This window comes from Stegodyphus dumicola, chromosome 2 (assembly GCF_044657685.1).
Source record: "Stegodyphus dumicola isolate Sdum_Otavi_A_Nest chromosome 2, ASM4465768v1".
Taxonomy (NCBI): Eukaryota; Metazoa; Arthropoda; class Arachnida; order Araneae; family Eresidae; genus Stegodyphus; species Stegodyphus dumicola.
The window spans coordinates 235472701-235498420 of NC_140769.1; the positions used below are offsets into that span (position 1 = coordinate 235472701).

Genomic DNA, 25720 nt, shown 5'->3' on the forward strand with positions numbered 1-25720 from the left:
ATGTAAACATATAAACATGGGTTACAGCTTATTTTTTTAATATGAAAGAATTAATAGATGGTACAGAAAAAAAAAAAAAAAATTGATGACATAGCTAATTATTTATATTAATTAGCATTTATTACGTAATGGAAAAACTGGCATTAGTTATTTCTAAGAAACATTATAGCTTCGGCAAGATCTTCTTTGTTAGAGGGCGAGAGATCCGATTTGATAAACTTCAGAGCTGAGAAGAGTCTTTCCACACTAACTTGAGTAGGAAGAAGAGCTGTTACTGTTAGGGCTACTTCTTTTACCTTTTCAGGATAGACTTTTATAAGTTCTAAAAGAGGTGTCTTGCAAGCGCAATCATATTTCTCTATTTCTTCAAAGGCTGTGTAGAAATCTTGTTTGTATTTTTTCATTTTTATATCTAAAGGCTCTTGGTTCTTTATTTTCATTCGCTTTGCCTTAGCCTTTTCAATATAATTAAAAAATATTTCTCAAAACCTAATTCATCACTGCAAGAGGATGATAGAGACTCAATTGCAATGTCTGCAGTGTGACTGTCCTGATTCAAATTCTCCAATTGTTCCGAGAATAATTTCATTCTTAATGAAAGTTCATTGATGGCTTTATTTGCCTTTCTAATTTGTTCATCATCCAAGAAAATTCGGTGTTTCGGATCTACGTATATTGAACCCAGCAAGATCTCATTGTCTAGCAAACTAGTTTCTCTTTTAAACTTCAAATTGTAATTCTTTTACTTTTTTTAAGCTCTCATAATTTAATTTGAAACATAAGAACATTAATAAGAGTTTCCCCTTTAATTAAAATTATGTGTAATTAAATTACTGTAGCCTAGGCGCAGGATTCTTAATAGTTCTTCCTTACATTTAATTATTTATGTATACATGTTTAGGCCACATTTTCAAAACTACATGGCAACAACAGGCAGATGCAAATTAACTTGCTAGAGTTATATGCAAGAGTAGAAAAAGATCATCTGTTGCCTTGGCGATCTTCTTTTAGTTTTCACTGTTCAATAAATATGCTTTCATGAATACAGTCTGCTTGAAATTTTACTTATTTACATATGCTCTTACATTATTTATTGGTCCATCGAGGTGGAAGACCTATGTATTCGTGAATTTTCAATTTAATTCATGATGTTATTCAACAAAATTCACTTAGTTCCATTTCACTGGATTATATTCTTCTGTGATTCTTTCAACATATGTTGAGTTCACATTCTACTGCAATTCTTTTCAACTTGTGGGGAGCTATTTTTCTACTGTGATTTTTTCAACTTGTGGTGAGTTCATATTTTCTTTAATGCAATTTATGCATTTAATTGATTTATAGCTTATAATTCATTTAATATGATCTTGTGCATTTAATTGGCTTATCGTTCATAATTCATTTAATGCAATTTCGTGTTCTTGATTATATTCTATATTCATAATGGAAAGTTTCAAAGCTTAATCAAAAAAAAAAAAAAAAAAAAAAAAAAAAAAAAAACTAGATGAAATAAATCAATTGAATTTTGCTAGCTTAAATGGATTAAAAATTTTTAATTTATCCTCTCTAACTCGTGAATCTCATGCTCAGATTCTGAAACTAGTTGATTCAAGTAAAGAATATTTGAGATTAGTCCTTGGATGTGAAAATTGAAAATACAGCAGACATTATTCTCATGTTTATTGTGCAGTTTAAATTAGATCCAGTTACAAGAGGCTGGTTGGTGGAAGCGGTCAATTACAGATGATAAAATTCCTTCCCTGAGTGAATTACTGCAGTTTCTTTCAAAACATGCTAGATCGTTAATTACTAACAATATAGATTCAGACTTTAAGGTCAACTATCTTGTTTTACTCAAAGAAGAAAACATTCCACCACTGTTGTGGCGTATGGGAAGAGTCATTAGACACCATCCTGGAAGTGATGGTAAGATTCATGAGGTAACGGCATGAACTGCACGCAAAGAACTCAGACACATTAAGCTTTGCTATTACGAACATTAGGTTTTGCCTTTTATGAAACCATAAAACAAAATCTTAAGTACGATACAAACTATTAATTCATATAGCCTCTTGAGTATGATTTTGATAAGCAGCTTCAGAAATGTTTGCATTCTATTATGTTTAAAAAATTTGCATTTAAAATGGTAATTAATTGAAACTGTGTTTCAATGGTGGGCGCAATGTTTAGGCCACATTTTCAAAACTAGATGGCAACCACAGGCAGATGCAAGATAATTTGCTCGACCTATATGCAAGAGTAGAAAAAGATCAGCTGTTGCCTTGGTGATCTTTTAGTTTTCACTGATCTTTCGTTATTCAAAAAATATGTTTTCTGCTTGAAATTTTACTTATTTACATACGTTCTACATTATTTATATATATCATATTTATTGTATTCTTCCTCTTACTTTAGCACAAGGTTTTGAAAATTTGTTAAATATTCACGTTACTTTCTACTTCCTCAAGACTTTCAAAAAGTGAACCCAGCTAAATTTTAAAATAGATTCATCCGCACAGCAGTTACTTTTGTCTTATTAACAGACTTGCTCATAGATTTTGGCTGCAAGTACTCAGACTGATGAAACAATTATAGTGAAGAGCTTTAAAAAACTGGGATATCTAAAAGCTTTAAAAAAACTGCTCTTAATGGTTATGGAGATCACTGCACATGGGAAAATAGGCAGAACTGTGACAAAAACAGTAACTTGCAAGTAGCAGATGATGCAGAAAGTAGTTTCAACAGCATTGAATGATTTGAAGCCTAGGGAGTAGCAATGGGCAACAATGTTTTCACACTGAGTCTTTTGGAAATTAAATTATTCGTGTAAGTTTCTCTCTTGATTTTTGTACAATAAAATACGTTACAAAAAGGGGAGAATACAATAAGTAAATATGATGTGTATATGTTACCGTGAATGACTGAAATTGCAGAATGTCGACTTTCACAGGAGAATGTCAACATTCACCAAATACGTCGGTGAAAGATCGAATATTTCTTTACATTCTTGTACATTCGGACCCTCACCGGTGTATGTCGACAATCACAGATACGCTCTGGTGTAGGTCGAAAAGAGAGGAGTATATGTACACGCTACCATTCCAAAAGGAAGTGTTCCACAAATAAATGCAGTACTAAAAGCAAGGGTATCTTGTGCAATTCAAAGTGTCATAATAGTTTAAGTTGTTTGCAATAAATAAGATTTGAATCACATAATTTGGTAAGTTTATAACTTCTATTATTTTCTTTTCTCATTTTGAATGTACTGTGTGTTTTAAGTTCTTATTCTGAGTCTCAAGTGCATTTTTTCACGAATGAATTACGGAGAAGGAAATATAATATTCTTATATGTTCAACATTCACCAGTGTAAGTCAGAAATAAGAGTATTTGGAAAATATTTCGGACATACACCAAGCGACTATGTGAATGTTGACATCCACCGGTGACAGTCGACATTCTCCAGATTTCGGTCTTTCACCGTAACATATATATATACACACACATATGTGTAAAATATGAAACAAAATTAACCAATTTAAGTCAGAGTTTACACAATGAACACACAAGGTTAAAAAAAAAAAAGGTACTTTCTGATTATTGGAATCCTCAATGAAAAGTTACGAAAATGTATTTCCAAGGCTGTCTTCCTGCATTTTTATAATGAACTCATTGTAAGATATTTCATTATATATTACATAAAATCACTTAATTATGAATTCTGGTGCTCTATATGTTGCATTCCAGAACCATAAATAAAAAGAAAATAAGATTTCTTCTTTTAACCCAATTTCCCATAGCAATACCATAACAAATCCCTGCAATGCTACAACAAGATACATGATTTAACTACTAATTCTTAACATTTATGCAACCATCACTTTGGAAGTGCTTTATTTTAAAACAAGAATACCAAATAATTACATGCATTAATATTCTTAATATATATTATATTGAACATATTGTGTTAAATTAACTTTAAAATTGATGCTACATGCAGAAAATAATTTTTAAATTAAAAAATTTTAATTACAGTACATAAATCATAAATGCAACCTAAACATTTATAATATTATACCTAAGCTAACTATATATACATATTTCTATTACCTAGATATTTCGAACTTTTTTTTAAAGTGAATACATGCAGATGTATAATTAAATAGTTTACAATGCCTAGAAAAATTTGTAATTATACAAATAAGATGAGTCACACACAGCAAAAAATTAGAAACGAAGAAATAAATTTAAAAATACCTACCCGGCATGTATCTACTACAACCCTTGGCATTCTGCTCAAACTGAAAAGAAATACGAGAAATTTAATGACACATATGATGATATTAAAAATAATGCAACTTTACATTAAAGTACAATATTAACTAGTAAGAAATGGTTATATAATATTAACTAATAAGAAATGGTTATAAGCAATAGTATGAAGCTGCATGTTAATGAAAGTTATTTATCTAAAAACAGCGTACTTTCGAGTACAGATAGATAATATTGTGATCATGGTGCTATTAATTAATCTTAGGAGCCACAAATGTTATATTGTGGTTTAAAATTAAAGGGTGATATTTCGCAAGATCTGACAAGGAGATTACGACTTCTTAAAGGGCAATAAAGTATTTCACTCAGTACATGTTTATTTTCTTTAAGTTATCAGATGCTGCCATTCTAAATTTTAAGTTGCTAATCCTCAATAAAGCAACAGAAATATAAATAATTTTAAAATCTTTCATGGAGAATATTTTAAAAAGCATATAAACGAGAAATTAGCAAAAATTTAACAAATAGTTTACGGACGAGAAATGTATTTTTGAACGAATTAATTCAATTTATGAATAAGCGCCTCGTGATTAATGCAGTCATCGCTATCGTAGCTCTTTGCAGTTTACTTTGCAATTCACAATTAAAAGTCTCTGGCCATGGCGAACTTCATAGCGGTACCTCTGAAGAAAACATCGGAAATAGATTTGGTAAAACCATTAAAATCTGTCTTTTCTAGTTTTTGTGTTGCAGCGGATGAACCCGTTAATTACGACGATGCTCTAAATGAACTAAATAAATTGAGAATGAATTCTACTTGGAGGACCTTAGATAAGCATGAAAATTCGTTGGATGTTATGACAAGGTATATGTCACATTTGATATGTAATGCTTCAGTTAATTGAAGCGAAAATATTTTATGTTTCTGATTCATAATTTCTTATGTAAAATGCTAAGGCAATTATGTGTTAATGTACTATGTTCAAATTATTGTATGATATAAAATGTGTGTAAAAGGTGTAATATGTGTTTACCGAACTTTTAATTTTTTTACAGGTATTATGATCAGTTAAATTTTTTAGAATCCAAGTGTTCATCAGTAGATTTTCAGGTAAGTCAATTTTATTTTATATTAGAGTGTATAATATGTATATAGTTTTAAAACCTTTTAAATCAAACAGATCCTGCTCCTGGTGTCTATGATATTGTATTATGCTTTTTATAATTACAACAAACATTACAAGAAACATGCTGTCATTTTACTTTTATTGCATCCAAGCGAGAGGATTCTGGTTTAAAAATGTATGTAATGATGTGGAGTTTTAAACTGTTTAAAGTAAGCACATTTCGACTCATTTTATGAAATAGTCTAGGTTTGCCCTATAGTATGATTAGGTTATCCTATAATAGTAAGAGTTAAAAAAAAATAAGAGTTCTGCAGTAGTGATGACTGAAACATACAGTAGATGAATTCTTCAACAGTAGTGATGAATGGATAAAGCAGTAAACATTGTGTTAAAAATCTACTTTCATTTATTATTTTTAGCCCAAAGGGCATTAGCCCAGAAGGGCTATTAATTTCGTTTTGGGATTTTTGCATTAATTCACTATAAATATCGGTTTACTTTTCAAATTAAACCAAACATTGCATTGTGTTATATTTAAAGAAATTAAATAATGAAGAATCAGCATAAATGTATGTATGTTTCTTGCATTGTGATAAAATGATGATACCTACAGCCTTCAAATTTTAAATAACTTAATCCTCCACCGAATGTGGGCATCTGGAAGCCCTAATTTGGAACTTGATTTATTGTCAATTTCATATTTTGTACCACTTTAACAAACGTTTGATTAATGAACTCAATGATTTCAAAGTGAGCAATGGCAACAATCTATGAAAAAAAAATTTTCATCTCCAGCACATGGTCTCACGTGCTGGAAATTCTAAAGATATGCTTATTTTAAATTTATTTTCGATATTGCTGTTGAATTGAATTTTATGGTTTAAGTGTGAAGTACATAATATTTAATAAATAAAGATAACACACAAAATGTTAAAGAAAGGCTCCTTTAAGGTAATTTAAAATCTGAAAGTTTCAGATTTTTATTTTATTTATTTATTTGTTTTTGTGTACAATTGGTGTATAAAGCTATTAGTTTTGTCCTTCATATCTTTCACACTTTAATGTCATATTAATGTCCTGCATATTTTAATGTCCTCCCTGTTAATGTCACTTGTTAGTTTTTCTGTAGTATGTATGCTTTGCTACAGGCATATAATATTTTTTCTCTCTTTTCCCACCATTCTGTTCTAACTCACATTCAGTCTAACTCTTGGTGGGTGTGTTCTGTCTCTGTTTCTTGTGAATGTTGCTAAATTCTTGTCTCTTCTGGCCCTTGTGAATATCACATCTAAATATTCTGTACCTGACATTCTTAGTACTTCTTGCATCTAAATTTATTTTCTGTATCTTTTCCAGTTGGTATGGTGATTAGTAGAAACTAACTGTATATCAATGCACTCATGTTTTTAATCCGTGATGGGCATTTGTAAATGTAATGCATTACTGGAGTAAAGGTACTTAAGTCTGCCAATATGAAAGTCATCTCCATATACTGATGCAAGTGAACAGGAAACAGCCTCAGATTCTACATCCCATGGTTATTTTGTCAAAATTATAATGAAGCTAGATAACTACAGTTTGATTATATTAGTTAAAGCTTAACGAAATAATAAATGAATTGGATACATGACATAATAAGAGCAAAACAAGGAAAAGACGTAACACTGTCGATCTGTGCTTAGATCTGTATTGAAGAAGCATTTTGATTGCGTAGTATTTAAAGAACTTGGCAGTCGAGGCAGTTTTAATTCCATTTTTATTTCCATCTGATATTTGTGGCCACAATCACTTGGCACTCTAGTCGTGCCTTTCCACAGAAGATTTACATTTTTGATATTGTTGGGATAGGAAGCAAGCCAGCGAAATTACATCTTAGCACAGCAGAGAGCAAAAGCTGAAGTACGTAGTTATGAAAGATGCAAGCACGCGAAGAGAAAAGTTTCGGTTTACGATTCGGTGATTGGTCGTCAAGAGGCATATGGTATTAACGGTTACGTAAGATCGCATGATTAATTTGAATGACGCAATGCAGATAAGTTATTACGATTTTAGAATAGAGAGGAAGAATTAATGTTTACAGTTATAATTCTGATTCATATAATTTTATCTTACATACATTTGTCAGGCATGTAAGATAGTGCAAAGTGCTAAATGCAGTGGCAACTGCAACTATTTCTAATGACTTTTAAAACAATTTAACAAAAGAATAGTGAAGTTTATTATATTTAATTGTAAGGTTTGTTTGTCTCTTTTTCTGTGAAATTAAAATGGAAAGCTGTGCTTCATTTCAATAATAATTTGGGAGAATCCATGAAAAATTTAAGACAGTCTTCTGGCTCAGCACATATAACCTCTTTTAGAAGAAATTTCGCATATCTTTTATTACGAATTACATTTTCTCAGAATAATTCAGGCCATGATAATAACAAATAAATCAGCCGCTGTAATAATGCAAAAAAGAAATTTAATGTATTTAACTGCGACTACTGTTTCTGCCTTCTTATCAATAATATCCTTTTGCATTGTTATGATAGATATGGAACATTACGTAACCATACTGGCAAATCTTAAGATCACTTTTATGGCTTTTGTTATTGGAACCTGCAACTTTTAAGTTCAGATATGCATCCATTTTACTTCCAGCTTTGTTGACTGAAAATTATATGATATGCCAAATAACAATTCCCTTCTTTCTGTAAAGATTGATTTGAAGTCTTTATTAATTTTTATTTCTAAATGTTAATTATTAATAGTAAATTCATATTTATAATTAGTTAACTGATAACTGTACTAGTCAGATATGGAGAATGTGTGTGTTAAGCTATAATCCTGCGAATATTAATATTACAGTCACTAGGTTTACATTTGTGTTGTAAATTTGAACAAAATTGTATGTTATGTGTGTGTGCAAAAACAAATGTATTTAAAAAAGCTGGCTTCTATATTCAAAACTGTATTAGTTTAAGAAGATGAATTTTTTTTGGGTACTATTCCGTTTTGAGGGCCGTAAAAAAATTGCAGGGAAAATGTATGCGCAAAAGCACCAAATCTAGCAAACGCGGCCATTTAAACAGCGTGCCAAATCTAGCGTATGCACTGATTTCAGATTGCATAAGTTTATATAAGTTTATGTAGTTCGATATTTCTTAAGACACCATTGAAATACTAATTTAAATTTTTAATCTTTTTTTGATATCCTATGGATTTAACAATTTGGGAATTGCCCGTGACGAAAAGTCTGCAATAGAATTTTAGGTAAAGTGCAGAATTACCCACTGTTTGACGCGTTTTTAAGAATTGCACATACTCGCACATACTTTTAAGAATTGCACATGCTTTTAAGAATTGCACATGTACACATCAACCTATTTTCACATAAAATAAATTCCAGAATTGCACAAAAATGGCACTGCACACACACTTGACTTTATCTATGTACACATCGACCTATTTTCACTTAAAAGTAAAAGAAAATTGACAAAAATCCAAATGGTTTTACCCTTGTAAAAAGCAGGAAACAAATAAATGGGTGATTCTGCACTTGACCGAGAATTTTTTCATAGAAAAGGCATCATTCAATTATAGAAAATTATGTTTGAACAACCAATGAGATGAAATTATGCTTTAGCGATAACTCGGTAGCAAAATAGCTATGCAGGCATCCATTCAGTTATGTTTAGCAATTTTTATATAAATTATAATAATGATCTGAAATAGTTATTTACTCTTATACTTCCATTCAGCCATGTTTAGCCTTTTTTATATAAATTATAATAATAAAGATGTATTATACGAAATTAACATTTCATCTAAATTAAAACATCAATCTTAGATAGTTATTTACTATTATACTTCCTTTCTTGTGTTAGGATTGCCGCAATTATTTTTGGCAGCACTTGCATCAACAATAGTTTGGCAATTTTTTCAGCCCTCAAAACCGAATAGTACAGTCAAAAGTCGTTAATCCAGACTCGTTGGGACTTCGGCGATTCCGGATTATCGATTTTTCTGGATTATAGATCATCAGTTTAAATCTGGTAAGATGGCATGCAAAAATTATAAAATTAAAAATATGAAACCGTAATTTATGAAATAAAGAACAATTATGATCTAAAGGGTATCAAAATTTACAAAAAAAAGCTTAATATTTATTTGTTTACTTTATTAAACATTTCTTTCAATGTAAGTTGTTTCATTTTTTGTGCTAATACTTTCTCTTTAATTCTATAAACAGACATAATTTTTTGTTCAGCTCCACTGTTCAAGTCCTGTAATTGCTGTGTCGAGAATACCGATTAACTTGTCAATAGAAATTTCGTTTTCAATAACCTCTCTGTCACTTTCTTCACTATCGGAAGCGAATTATAATGACAAGACGGAATACATCGAGATGAAATACTACATTTAGTAAGGAATTATAAGCCAAATAAAATAAAAACATCTGCCTTGAAGATAAGGATAGTGCTGACAGATCAACTTCAGTTCATTGTGCGCCGTGACGTCCCCCCCCCTTGCCACAGAGCAGCGTGAAATTGATAAACAGATTTCGGAATGGTTAGAGAAACAAAGGATATGCCTTTATCCATTTTTTGCAGCAATTCCACTTTTCGTTTGATGGACATCGAAATATACTTTCGCTTTGTATATACTTTGGCAGCTCCAGCATTGGAAATTCTATTTGACATAATCAAAGATTCAAGCTTACTTTTATAAAATTGCTCTAACAGTCTGCAAAAAATAATAAGCCGGATCCAATTCGAAGATTAAGGAACAACGCAATCTGCAACATTAACTGAATTAGATAATTTTAGCTTAGCTTATACCGTCTGTTATACATTAAACGCGCATACGTAAACGTATTATGCGCATGCGCACACGCATATTCGCAGCCGTAAAGGTCTTACGCGCATGCGTCAACGTGACGCATGCACAGAAAGTTTGTAGCTTTGAGGTCCGGATTATAGATCATTCCGGATTATGGGTGTCCGAGTTAACGACTTTTGACTGTACTTTTATTTTTAATAGTTGTTATGTAAAACTAAAATTTTTATCTGAGAGCAGGTATTATAATTTTTACTAAAAATTCAACAAAAATTCATGTCCTATCAAAGTAAGAAACATTGCGACTCTTGTACTGTAGAACTTTTTTGACCGATTGGTTCTCAGTTTATATATGATAGTTGTCAACCTAAGCAGCATATCTATAGATAAGAAGTATTAAATCCAGATGCTGTAATTTCCAGTATCATTTTGTGCACTTCAAAGAGCTGTTATTACTTTTGCTTGCCAGATAAAATATCTTGGCAAATTTTTTTTTTTTTTTTTTTTTTTTTTTAACCATGACCATGTGTGAAAAACTTTAGAGAAGGAATCTAGGAACAGCTTTTGTCATTACTGTACCTTGGTAACTGTTACCACCACTGGAAATATCAGACTTCTATCTTCCATTTGCCAATGCATATTAATCATTCCCAAAGTATTGCTGTTTGGCAAGGCATAAAGTTTTGTCTTTCACATCTAATCAATCTGTTAATTTATGAAATTACAATTTAAAAGTTATAACTGGACTTCTGTGTGATTTAAATCTTAACTTTTTAATAAAATAAATTGATGTAAGGAAAAATACATTTAATTTGATTAAGAATAAATTGAATTTAATTAAATTTAATTTAAATACAAATTCAATTAAATAATTCTTTGCACCATTGCTGCAAGGAATGAAATTTAAATTTAAAGATATTTAAACTTAAATTTTAACAAACATGTAAAAGTAAAAAAGCAAATTTAAAGCCAAAATTAAAAAAAGCAAATTTAAAGCCAAAAAAAAAAAAAAAAAAAAAAAAAAAAAAAAAAAAAATTTAAATGTGTAAACATATAAAAGATTTAATTCTCAAACTAATCTACAATATCATTTAAATTCAGAAGCATAAGCAAATCAAGTGCAAAAACAATCCATGAAAATAAATTCATTAATTTAGCAAATTAAAATTAATCCAAACAATTTTGTTGCCTCCAAACCTAACTCTCCAATCATTCAATTCGTGTTTCGTCATTCATGCAGGCAAGGGTAAAAGTCAAAACCAAAAATAAAAAGTGAAGAATGTCCAAAAAGAAATACCAATAAAGTGGTACCCTTAGAAATTAGCATTCTTTACTTTTGGTTTTGACTTTTACCCTTGCCTGCATGAATGATGAAAAAGAAATACCAATAAAGTGGTACCCTAAGAAATTAGCATTCTTTACTTTTGGTTTTGACTTTTACCCTTGCCTGCATGAATGACGAAACACGAATTGAATGATTGGAGAGTTAGGTTTGGAGGCAATTTCCCCTTGATAAGTCTGTCTCCTGCCTGCTCAACAGTCATTCACTTATGCATTTTTAAAAAATTGTTTGGATTAATTTTAATTTGCTAAATTAATGAATTTATTTTCATGGATTGTTTTTGCACTTGATTTGCTTATGCTTCTGAATTTAAATGATATTGTAGATTAGTTCGAGAATTAAATCTTTTATACGTTTACACATTTAAAAAAAAAATTTTTTTTGGCTTTAAATTTGCTTTTTTTTTTTATTTTGGCTTTAAATTTGCTTTTTTACTTTTATGTGTTTGTTAAAATTAAAATTAAAAATTTTAAAATTTAATTTGATTACATATTCAACTTATACTTTTCATGAATATTTATGGTTTTGAAATATATTTTGGTGCTTTTGTGCTATTGGGACTGGCTTCAGATGTTGCCAAATGTAATACTCATGTGGATAAGTTAATTCTTTCTTCCTATCATAATTTATTTTAATTGTAATAATCTTTTATTTTTGTATAAACAATCTCTTTGATTTCTATTATCAGGACAAATTCAATCCCAATAACAGAAAAGTACTGATATTTTAATGCTTTGTTTAATTGGTAATGAATCATTTTGAAAATTTTAGTACTTTTCTGTTATCAGGAAAGGAATAAAAAATGTATGTATGTATATGTGTGTATATATAAAAAGAAATATAAAAATAAGCTAAAACTTAGAATTAAAAAAATTTTTTCTTAAACCCATCTTGCGCTATAACTGCAGGATTGAAGTAGAATAAATTTAAAGCATCTAAATTAATTAGTAAATTGAAATAAAAGCAAGGCAATTCCTCTGTAATATAATAATTACAACTGTGTATAAGAGTATGAATTCATATAACTATCAAAACTAATCCAATTAAAGAAAGAATTGTAGCCCACCAGTGGCCAAGCGGTAAACACTGAACACTGGTAGTTCGGTCTGAGGCTCGATTCCCATGAACGGGCTGGCTGCATGGGCGTTTTCATGGTTTTCGCCATGTGTAACATGTCTATGAGCCAGTTTACCTTAGAAAATGTTCCACGAAGGCATCCCTCCCCTTAGGCAGATAGCCCTACTGTGCTTTACCATAATTAAATAAACCAAACCAAAGAAAGAATTCAAAGTAGAACAATCTTGAAAAATAAAAATGTGAAAGGGAAAATATACAAAATTATACAGATAAACAATAATCTCCTTTTATTGAAACTCAAATTCAGAACTCACCAGGGAAAAATGAATTAAAGCTCTAAATTTAATTCATTTCATAATTTAAATGAATTAAAGTCATATGCACACATACATAGCATGTAAACCATGGGGGAAAAAAGGGGAGGACAATTCTATATCTCCTATTCTGCTGGGCCGATTGACAAAATTCAAACTGTGTTTTTCACGTCTTGATAGTGCGACTTAGGATATTTATTAGATTTATGTATAGTATTGTTCTAACATAGGTATTTTGACACAAAATCAGACTTTTTCTGTAACATACCAGTTTTTTTTTCCATATTTCAATTCTATGACTCAAATTATGCCTAGATATTAAATTTTGTAAAATTTGGTGCAAAATTTATGGAGAAATTCAAAAATTTGTCTTGGTCCAATTTTTTTAGTTTGCGCCAAGATTAATTCACTTGGCGAACTTCTTAATATGCGGCAACCAGTTTTCCTTTCCCTTCCATTATGCTGGAGCAGAAAAAAAGGCACATCGTTCTTACCTTTTTACATTGTGAATGAGCGGAAAAATGTTACATCATTTCTATTTCCAAATAATTTTAGCGAAGTGTCTAAACCACATTTGATGTTTTATAGCTTTTAACAAATATGCCGAATTTCAAAATGCACCAATATATAAATTCACGTATATCTTCGAAAATTTTGAAAAAGAAACTGTAAATTTTTGGAGGTATGCCTAGAAATATGTCTAATTTAAGTTGATGGTAAAACTTTTACAGATTATAATTCAAAAAAATTTTGAAAAATGTAAAAAAATTATTTAAAATTACAAGTTTTAAAAATAGATAATAAAAAAATTGGTGAATTTTATTTGGAATGAACCTAAATTTCAAAATGTGAAAGGAAGAATCAAATAAGTTTAATAAAAAAAAGAGAGATTAATAAATATATACCAAACTCTATTAACATTGAGGAGCTAAAACTTTGAGAGCTAATTTTTTAACTACTCTTACAATGTTTATAAAACTTAGTACTTTGGCATAATTTGAGTCATAGAATTGAAATATGGAAAAAAAAATTGATATGTTATTTCAGAAAAAGTCTGATTTTGTGTCATACCTATATTAGAACAATGCTATATATAAATCTAATATAATCTTATGTTATGCTTTCAAGACGTGAAAAGATGCAATTTGAATTTCATCAATTGGCCCAGAAGAACGGGAGATATAGAATTGTCCCCCTTTTTTTTTTGCTGGAGTGTTCTTATTTTCATACATGAACACATCCATCCATATATAAATGCATACATAGCATGTACACCACTTCTGTTATATGAATTGGATTTCTGTATCCAATTCATATGATAGAAGAGTACCAAAATTTGTATAATTATTTATTGTTTTTTAGACTTTTGAAATTTATAATGGTGAATTCTTCATTAATGTGTTACGCTTAATTTCAAACTGCAATCCTCTTCTTCTAAGTTTATATATCACATCTATGTAAACATACATATTTCTCATTATTAAACAAAGGACTTTCAAATTTTTTTTACAAACTTGGTTTGCCAGAGGTATAAATTGATGTCATTTTTCACATATTAAAGTGGCATTGAATAAAATAAAGACTCCTCTGATATATTATGCTTCATTATTTATGTGCAGTGTTTATAAGGTGAATGTGTGCCTTAAGAACTTTTAGTGGGAGATTAATCTCTATATCTCTAAATTTTTTCATGTATTACTATGTTTAATATATATAATAAGGTATCAAATTGGCTTTATTTATATAAGGAATACAACAAAAGCTTGACTATCCAGAAAGCATGGAACTGTCAGATATGGGAAAATTCCTGTAGTTGAGCATAAAAAGTATCACTGTGGGAAAGACAAATGAAAACTTCCACTGTAAAATTATAAAAACAGTCATCTAATTTGTTATCAATATGAATATCAAAAACCTACATTTAAAATTATGTAAGAAATCTGGGGGGGGGGCTGTGTATTTTGGATATGTTAACTTATCTTTTAGGTTGTAAATATTAAAAAAAATATATAAAAAAAAAAACCTTGCCTGATTGTAAAAATGCATTGTAGGCATAGAAGGTGACATTTTTTTGTAGGCCGTAAACATGTGAAAGTAAAACATTTTACCTTATTGTGGAAATTTTTAAATAAAAAGTAAATTTAAGAAATCTACTCAAACTTGCATTTAATAGAACTCAAAAGTACTTTTATTTTATATTTTTTCCCGAGCAAATAGAAAGCTTATATCATCAATATATTAATACTGCTTTGATGCAGTTAACATTTGATTGGATAAATTGTGAATGTTTGCTGTATTGAAAATTTCATTTTTTTCATAAATTTCAGCCTGATGAGTCACAATTACAAAACTTCTTGGTCAATGTATAGAACATTTTTTGCAGAACACTGGGGGAGGGATTGGGCTTTTAATGTACATATAATGTTTGTCTATTAAAATTAATATAATGTTCATTGACTTTCTTATGGTTTTAAGCATTTTATTCTCTGTGGATATTTTTTAGGTCTCCTTTAAGTGGAAAGATGCATTTGACAAGGGGAGTTTTTTTCTGGGTTCTGCTAGCTTAGGTAAGTTCATTGTGACATATAATTTGTACCTTTACATATTTACTGTTGTATATAACCCCTGACTCATTACAAAATTTTGACAAAATTTATTCAAAAATCATCGATTTTTTAATTAATGTTTTTGTGCCTGAATCAAAATTTTTAGGTTGGTAAAGGGAAATTTAGATAAAAAAATCAATTATATGTGTTTTGAGGGAATTAGGATGCAAATGACAAAATTAATTCATGGCTGTACTTTGAGTACTTGAAGAATGCAGAGTCGGATGGGATTAGATTGGATTATTGAATAAAGACTATATCCTTGTCTGTATATGGAGAGGTATACATTTGTAGAGGATTATGTAAAGTTAACTTGACTATATGAGGAAAATTTTATCTTTGTAGCCAATTTAGCCATGAAAATAAACTCCAAGGGAAGGTACTAGTGTTTTGCACCTTTAACTATTCAGCCACTGGCTTATTATGTGCTCATTTCTTGTCAAATACTTCAAGTTTCAAAATCCATCATCTTGAGTTTTGCTTATTTTGCAGTTAATAAATGTCACATGTTCATAACTAAAGGTTAAAAAATGCACATAAGTATACAATAAATATATGCATGTTAATGAAAAATATAAAAAACAAATATGCAAAAATTTCTGAAATAAAATATGTACATTCACAATAATTTGTAGCAAAATTTTGTATACAGTACAAAGTCCGAAATCCGGACGTCTAGTATCCGGAATGAACTATAATCCGGACCTCAAAACCACCAAGAACGTTTTTCTCATAGGCTTTATGCATGCACATTTGATTTCCTCCTCCGCACATAATAATACATCAGGAGAGTCCCGATTCTTAATTTCACTTAAACACTAAATAAAATACCTTGTTATTGAAGAAACAATCATTTTAGCATAAATTTGTACGATCCGTAATTTGGCTTCGTTGATGCATATGATCTTGGCACACATTTCAAACTGAAACATTCCACATACATACATTGTTCATCTGATGCCAACCTGGCGAATCATTATTTATTATACTTTCCTTTCATTATTGCATGTTTATCAAAACATGACAACTTGAGTAATGACTCATGTAGCAATGCCTAAACAATTTTTTTATGTTAGTATTTGAATAATAAAGGAGTATGGTAACCTTTTATGGTGACATTACACTTGGCAATGATTACAGATTTAAGTTAAATGCGCTAAAAATGTTGACAAGGAAAAATTTACCAAAAATTTCTTTCCATATGCTAAAAATAGATTTTGTTGATGATACTCATAGACCCAAAGATTACATAGCCAACTCTGATAAGCCTTAAGCATCTGCAAGAAATAGTCATAATAAATAACTAAGCTAATACAGTTCAGGCTAAATTGTCTCAGTGTACGATATGAGCAAGATAAAATTTAATGGAACAACTTGTTGTTAGTCGCCAAGCTCATGATGCAAAGTCAAATATGTATGGTGAATGATAGCTAAATTTGATGATGCCACAAATTACCAAGCATCAAGCAAATTGGTTACATATACAATTCCACAAATTTTAAAGGTTTTGGGGTATTGCAAAACAAAGGCGAAATTTTCCATTTAATGGATTTTGTAAAGAAATGTGGAGAAGTGGTAATAAATGAAGATGATACGAAAGAAGTTTTTTGTTATGATGACAGTCTCTTAATCATCAATCGATTAATGAATGGTAAAATCTGTCGTATGGTTCTAGATCCAGATATGATGACAGTCTCTTAATCATCAATCGATTGATGAATGGTAAAATCTGTCGTATGGTTTTAGATCCAGAGAATACCACTACTGATAGTGAAGAAAGTGACAGAGAAGTTACTGAAAACGAAAAACATTTCGATTGACAAGTTAGTCAGAATTCTTGACACAGCAGTTACAGGACTTCAACAATGTAACTGAACAAGAGATTATGTCTGTCTACAGAATTAAAGAAAAAGTATCAGCACAAAACAACGAAACAACTTACATTGAAAGAAATGTTTAATAAGGTAAACAAATAAATATTAAGCTTTTTTTTAAAAATTTGGATACCCTTTAGATCAGTGGTTCTCAACCTTTTGAGTAACGCGTACCATCTAAACAAAAATTGAAGAACTTTAGTATCACCACTACATTTTGCAATGATTATTTTTCAAATTCTCAATAGAAATATTTAAAAAAATATATATTTTGCCATTTGCACAACTTATTGCCTATTTGTATTAAATATGCACACATAAAATATGTTAGATTAAAAACTGGTTACCATTTTAATTATTAAAATTTAAGTTATAATACTTAAATTAAAAAATTTAGTGTGAAACATGGGTCTGTTTAAGAACGATAATTTAAATTTCTTTTATGTCTTCTTTATGCTTTAACCATAAATTAGAATCCACTTTTAGTTTTGTTAGGTATTTATTTTTCAAATATAACATAGAAAATCCTTGCTGACGCCAATAAATTGTGCAAAAAGGCAAGAAAAATTGAATAACTTTATTTGAGCTTTATTATTTTTACCTTTGAATTCCTTTTTTTGGTTCAGCCAAAAGTTAATAAATGTGTTATTTTTGAAATCTTCAATTCAATCACAGGAAATATCTATCAACTATTATTTTTCTTCACAAGATTTTTGAGCTTAATAGTTAAAAGTACTTTGTTTCTTTGCGTACCACTGGTTGAGAAACCCTGCTTTAGATCATAAATACCTCATTATTTCATATTTTTTATTTTATAATTTCTACATGCCATCTTACTAGATTTAAACTGATGATCTAATATCCAGAAAAATCCCAAATTTGGAATCGCCGAAGTTCTGACAAGTCCGGATTTCGGACTTTGTACTGTATATTTATGGTATCATTTATTAAATATCTGATTTCTCTGGGTTTATTATGTGCATTTTCATGACATACAATGTTAAATTTATCAAGTTATAGGGCTGCATTCTTTAAATCCAAAAATATACTCATATACATATTCTTATAGTTTGCAAAGTTACTTAACTGCTGTCATTTTAATAATTATAAAATTAATTTAAAGTACTTTTGGATATTTATTGAAGGAAAAAAAAACAAAGATTGAAATTGAAATTTGTCAACTTTATGTATTTCTTTTAGTTTTTTTCTTTCTAATAGCTTTTAGAAAACAGGCGTAGCTTAAATGGAGATTAACTTTGCCATAGTATGATTATTTTTGTCAAACTATTTTTATGTCTCCTGTTAAGCAACCACTATAGCAATATTTTAAAGCTAGTTTATATTCAGGCATGTATAAAACATATGAAAATGTTAAACTTTGTAATTTTAATGTGAATACTATATTTCAGTTAATGTTTTGGCACTCATTTGTCTCGTACTTGCTGATGCCAAAATACAACCTATAGCTGTGATTCTTTCAAGTATTTGGCAACTCTAAGAACTGTTTTGGATTTTTCTATATAGATGATTTTTTTTTTTTTTTTACTTTTCCTATTAATTGTTTTTTTTAAGAAATTAAATGGCGAGATGGTTTCTTTTCTTTCTTTCTTTCTTTTTTTTCTTTTTTTTTAACATCAAAAATTTTTTTTTCACTTCTGATCCAAACATTGGTATGCTTATGCAAACATTGAAACATATGTAAAGATTTAAAAAATGCAGGAAAAAACAGCCACATTGTATCAACTTATCATCATTTGTCTTCTTACATATTAGAGTTTTAATAATATCCATTCTGAGTAAATGTGTTAGTAATACTAATGTACTTGTTAATGCATAAATGATAGTAAATTTAATTGTATCTTTTGTCTACAGCATTGTCTTCACTTGCATTTGAGAAAACCTGTATTCTTTTTAATATTGGAGCAATGCAGAGTCAAATAGCATGCAGTTATATAAGTGACACAAAAAATGATGAAGGTCTCAAGTTAGCTGCAAAGTATTTTCAGGTATGATTATGAATTGAAATAATAAAAATATATTTGGTTTTAATCTAGTGTTTAATTATTTTTACTAATTTTAGTTGAGATTCCTGGAATTCATATTTCACTTTTATATTTTCAGATATGATTTTGAGTTAAAATTAAATCGAAAAAGAAGCTTTTCTGTTATTAAGACAGAATTAAGAAATGTATGTATGTGTCCATATATGCATGTATGTTTTTACATACATATACAGTGGTGGCCAAAATTGTGGACACTTTTAGAAATTTTTATGTTTTTGAACTTTGTATGCTTATAGAAAATGTTACGTTTCGCAAAATGTAAACTTGTATATATCATTTTTAAGAGAATTTATTACTGAATTCAATACAAAACACAAAGTTCAATTATTTGCAATACAAAAAAGTTATATGTCCTTTAATATAAATAAAAGATACAGTTATGAAGTGGTTTGTAATGTCTAGCTTTCCTGGCAGATCACTGTTCTTGTTCTGAGAACCAATCAAATGTTAGTAACTGCCAGTAGAAGCTGACATCATGTTTATACTTGAAACAATTCATTATTTTGCTTTGTTCTGTAGAAGGAGGGCCTGTTTCTTATACACTGCAATTACAAGTAGGAATTTTTGTAAAAAATTTTAATATCTAGTCAAGAAGCAATGACATCAACTAAAAGAGTAGATTGGACACCTAGAAAGAGATGTAATATAATTGTGTTACGAGAAAGTGGTCTTTCCTATGCAGAAATTGCAAGACGGGTGGTTCAGTGACTATACATCTAGAGTCCGAAAGTTTTGTTTACGATATCAGGAGACAAATTCAATAAAAAACAAAGAAGGAAAAGGCCGAAAAAGGTGCACCACATCTATTGATGACAGAAGAATAAAAAGACTATGTCTCCAAGATAGAAAAATGTCATCAGCGGCCATCAGAAGTGATCTGAATGATGCTGGTGTTTCTGTCAGTTCAAGAACAATCAGGAGAAGATTAACAGATGTTTGACTGAAAGGTAGAATTCCATGAAAAAAGCCTTATCTTAATTTTCAGCAACGAAAAAAAGACTACAGTGGGCAAAAGAACACATTAACTGGACAGATGATCAGTGATCACAAGTTATATGGAGTGATGAAACTAAGATATCGTTATTCGGTAGTGATGGGCGAAAATATGTAAGACGTAGAATAGGAGAAGAGCTACATCCTGACTGCATTCAAACAACTGTGAGGAACCCAGTTAGTGTTATGATTTGGTCATGCATGTCAGCAGATGGTATTGGTCGCCTTCATGCCATCGATGGGACACTGAATGCCAGAAAATACATTGACACTATTCTAGAACCAAGACTTCTTTCATCAGAGATCTCTTTCCCAACAATGCTTCGTTTATTTTTCAGCAGGATTCTATTCCTTGCCACACGGCCAAAATATCGAAAGAGTGGTTTCGTACAAAGAGCATTAAATTGTTGTCATGGCGAGGAAACAGTCCTGACCTCAATCCTATTGAAAATTTGTGGCATCGTTTGAAACCTCTTGTCCGAATGAGGTGTCCATCAAATAAAAGGGAACTAATTGAGGCTATAATTGTTTCCTGGTATCATATAATAATGAAAGAAAAGCTTAAAACTCTTGTCAGCTCAATGAAACGTTGATGCGAAGCTGTAATCAAAAATAAAGGGTACCCTACTAAGTACTGATAACTCACTGCAATCATCACTATCTAATGTATATCGATAACTATTATCGTTTAACTTTTTTTGTATTGCAAATAATTGAATTTTGTGTTTTGTATTGAATTCAGTAATAAATTCTTTTTAAAATGATATATACAAGTTTGCATTTTGTGAAACGTAACGTTTTCTATAAGCATACAAAGTTCAAAAACATAAAAATTTCCAAAAGTGTCCACAATTTTGGCCACCACAGTTATATGTATACTTGTGTTGTATGTATGTATGTATTTATGTGCATTTCGCAAAACAAAATAAAAAAGGGGGGACAGTTCATTGGGCTTCCTGTTCTTCTGGGCCGATTGATGAAATTCAAATTGCATCTTTTCATGTCTTGAAAGTATGACATAGGATTATATTAGATTTATATATAGCATTGTTCTAATATAGGTATTTTGACACAAAATCGGACTTTTTGACATGCCAATTGTTTTCCATATTTCGATTCTATGACTTAAATTATGCCTAACTGTTAAATTTTGTAAAATTTGGTGCAAAATTTATGGAGAAATTCAAAAATTTATTTTGCTACTCTTTTTTTCAGTTTGCGCCAAGAATAACTCACTTGACAAACTTCTTAATTTATAACCATCTATTTTCCTTTCCTTTCCCTTTTTTTTTACTGTGAATGGCGAAAAAAGTCATCTTTCATTATTTCAAATAATTTTAACAAAGTGTGTAAACCACATTTGGCGTTATTATCATTTATAACAAATATACCAAATTAAAAAATGCACCAATATGTAAATTCACATATATCCTAGGAAATTTTGAAAAAAAAAAAAAACTAATTTTTTGCAGGTATGCTTAGAAATGCATCTATTTTAAGATGATGGTAAAACTTTTATAGATTATAATTCAATATTATTTTCAAAAAATTTATAAAAATTATTTAAAAATAAACCTAAAACAATGGGCAAATGTTATTTGTAATGAACCTAAATTTTGAATTTAGGAAGAAGGAAGGAAGGAAGTTTAATAAAAAAAAGAGATATTAATAAATATATATCAAATTCAGTGAACATTGAGGAGCTAAAATTCTGAGAGCTGATTTTTTTTAAAAACTACTTTTATAAAAAATATTTTATAAAACTTGGCAGTTTGACATAATTTGAGTCGAGGAATCGAAATATGGGAAAAAAAAAAAAAAAAAAATGCCATGCCATTTCAGAAAAAGTCCGATTTTGTGTCAAAATACATATATTAGAACAATACTAGATATCAATCTAAAACATATCCTAAGTTGCACTTTCGAGACCTGAAAAACGCAAGTTGAATTTCGTCAATCAGCCCAGTAGAATGGGAGATAATAGAACTGGCCCCCTTTTTTTTTTCAGTCTACATACGTATGAGTGTGTATACACGCATACAGTAGCCTACAAAATTGATCGGACACTTTGAATTTTTGTTTACTTTATTGAACAAAAAAACTAAAATAAATTAAACAAAAAGAAAGGCATTTATTTCAGTTATATTATATGTAAATTCAACATCCTTATAATAATAGATAAATTTTCAAAAAGAGGAAAATTAAATTAAAAAATCAGTATCATTTGTTTAATAAGGAAAAATATTCTCACGAAAATAATCAGACACTTTTGGTAACAATCCAAAATGACAAAACTTAATATTTGTTTTCCTGAATAATATCTGTGGGATTACATTTACACTTGGTCACTTCATTTAATCTTTTGGGCATTGACTCCACACATTTTTTTTTGTTATTTCTGGACTTATGACATTTCTAGAATTACTGCTTTCAACTGTTGCTGCAAAGATATGCTCTGTTTTTACAATTTTCATTCTAGTGCTTGCCAAATGTTCAATAAGATTAAGACCTGACATTTGGGGTGATGCCTGAATTACTTCTAGACACTTGCATAACAGCCTGTCATTATATGCATTATGCTTTGGATAATTGTCCTACTATAATTTAAAACTATTTTGTGTATTAAGTTTTTGTAATGACAATACAAATTTTGCTTCATGATCTCAAAGTACTTATACTGATCCATCATTTATAAACTTTATATTACCATCACTCGAATGTGCCATCAGATCCCCAAACCATAACTCCTCCTCCACCATGTTTAACTCTTGGTACTAAGTTTTGCTTCTGAAATTCTTTGGGTTTTCTCCACACCAGCTTTCGTGCATTTGAGCCAAAAATATTAAATTTGCTTTCATCAGCAAACAACACTGTTTTCCAGTAAGTTGGGTGTTTTGTTTTATCCATTTTGCAGAAGCAAGTTGAAGTTTTCTTTTTTTCTTTTTTTTTTTTTTTAACTGACATAAAATTTTCTTTTTACTACTCACCCATGATATCTTGCAGATCACATTACTCTTCTTACAGTTTCTGGATTTACACATATTCCGTATAATTTACATAGTTCCACAACAAGTTTTGGCATTCAGTCTTGTATTCTTTTTAATATTCCTTAGAATAAAGTGTTTCATTCCATCAGATAACTTGCATGGTCTTCCAGTTCTTCTTTTGTTTTGAATATGATTCTGTTTCTTATAATACTTAATAATGTCAAAAACTGTACAATTACTTGCATTTTTTTAATAGATTTCCCTTTCATTCGATGCAAATCAATAATGAATCTGCTGGCTTCTAATGATGTTTCCTTTCATTACCGAATCATTGGAAGAAAACATTAAAATAACATACACTTTCTAAAAAGAAAATTTGAATTTATAAAAGCAAACAATTTTTAGATTGTTGCCCAGCTCCTTTATACAGAGTAAATCCATAAAAGTTAATTTTTGACTTTATTGTACGAAGTAAAGGAAGTACTGCAATTGTGACAAAATTCAGGTATCCTATTTCAACGAAAATACCTATTTTGACTGCTCTCAAATCTGTTTGAATGATGCTATTGTGTGACATCTGCATGTATGGACTGAGTAAAGGACTCTTTTTCCTTAAACAGATTGTAAAATGGGTTCAGAAGAGACTTTTTCGTGATATCTGTACATATGTATTTATGTATGTATCTCGCATAACCCCAAAACGAGTAGTTTCAGAATGTTGAAATTTTCTGTATGGGACTGCTATAACGTGTAGTTGTGCACCTCTCTTTTTGGTTGTAATCAGCCATACAAAAGTAAAGAGTCAAAAGTCGTTAATCCAGACTCGTAGGGACTTCAGCGATTCCGGATTATCGATTTTTCCGGATTATAGATCATCAGTTTAAATCTGGTAAGATGGCATGCAGAAATTATAAAATTAAAAATATGAAACAGTAATTTATGAAATAAAGAACAATTATGATCTAAAGGGTATCAAAATTTACAAAAAAAAAAAAAAAAAAAAAAAAAAAAAAAAGCTTAATATTTATTTGTTTACTTTATTAAACATTTCTTTCAATGTAAGTTGTTTCATTTTTTGTGCTAATACTTTCTCTTTAATTCTATAAACAGACATAATTTCTTGTTCAGTTACAAAGTTCTGCTTTTCAAGTACTATAATTGCTGTGTTGAGAATACCGACTAATTTGTCAATCGAAATTTTTTCATTTTCAATAACCTCTGTGTCACTTTCTTCACTATCGGAAGTGAATTATAATGACGAGATGGAGTACATCAAGATGAAATACTACATTTAGTGAGGAATTATAAGCCAAATAAAATAAAAACATCTGCCCTGAAGATAAGGATAGTGCTGACAGATCAACTTCCAATTCATTGCGCGCCGCGGCGCCCCCCCCCAACCACCGCAAAGCAGCGTGAAATTAATAAACAGATTTCGGAATGGTTTGATAAACAAAGGATATGCCTTTATCCATATTTTGCAGCAATTCCACTTTTTATTTAATGGACTTCAAAACATACTTTCGCTTTGTAGATCCTTTACATTAGTAAATATATATCAGAAATTCTATTTGACATAATCGAAAGTTCAAGCTTACTTTTATAAAATTGCTCTAACAGTCTGCAAAAAATAATAAGCCGGATCCAATTCGAAGATTAAGGAACAACGCAATCTGCAATATTAACTGAATAAGATAATTTTAGCTTAGCTTATACCGTCCATTATACATTAAACGCGCATTCGTAAACGTATTATGCGCATGCGCACATGCATATTTGCAGCTGTAAAGGTCTTACACGCAATTATTTTGTGATATTGCTGTTGAAATTGAATTTTATAGTGTAAGTGCAAAGAACATGATATTTAATAAATAAAGGTAACACACAAAATGTTAAAAAAAAATGCCCCTTTGGGCGTAATATAAAATCTGAAAACATTCAGATTTTTATTTATTTTTTCATTTCATCCTAAAACCTTATTTTTAGAATATACTTTTTAGTTTTTTTCATATTTATTTAGTGCAAAGAGGGAGCTAAGAAATTATGTATTCAAAGGACGAATATTTTGTATTATTTTATTTAAAAAATTTTATCGTATTGAAAAATAAAAAAAAATATAGTGTCAATAATTTAAAACAATATATATATGTGCAGGCATATGCAATGTACACTGCTCAAAAAAAAAAAAAAAAAAAAAAAAAAGGACAGTCCTATATCTCCCGATCTACTGGGCCGATTGACAAAAT

The 25720-nt window shown here is 29.7% G+C and overlaps 2 protein-coding genes across 2 annotated transcripts in view; one reads left to right on the forward strand and one right to left on the reverse strand.

Moving 5' to 3' along the window:
- Positions 1–4661, reverse strand: part of Hibch (3-hydroxyisobutyryl-CoA hydrolase) — a 49281-nt gene extending 44620 nt beyond the window's left edge. The window contains exons 1-2 of the mRNA XM_085811906.1: positions 4483–4661; positions 4260–4299 (exon numbers count right to left, since the gene is read on the reverse strand). Of these exons, the coding sequence (XP_085668032.1) occupies positions 4260–4299; positions 4483–4514 (72 nt within the window). The 5' untranslated portion in view covers positions 4515–4661. The remainder of the gene's footprint in view (positions 1–4259; positions 4300–4482) is intronic.
- Positions 4662–4893: 232 nt separating this feature from the next.
- The window catches only part of LOC118179278 (programmed cell death 6-interacting protein-like), a 117187-nt gene continuing 96360 nt past the window's right edge, over positions 4894–25720 (forward strand). Inside the window, exons 1-4 of the mRNA XM_085811905.1 lie at positions 4894–5135; positions 5327–5381; positions 15455–15518; positions 19304–19437. Of these exons, the coding sequence (XP_085668031.1) occupies positions 4930–5135; positions 5327–5381; positions 15455–15518; positions 19304–19437 (459 nt within the window). The 5' untranslated portion in view covers positions 4894–4929. The remainder of the gene's footprint in view (positions 5136–5326; positions 5382–15454; positions 15519–19303; positions 19438–25720) is intronic.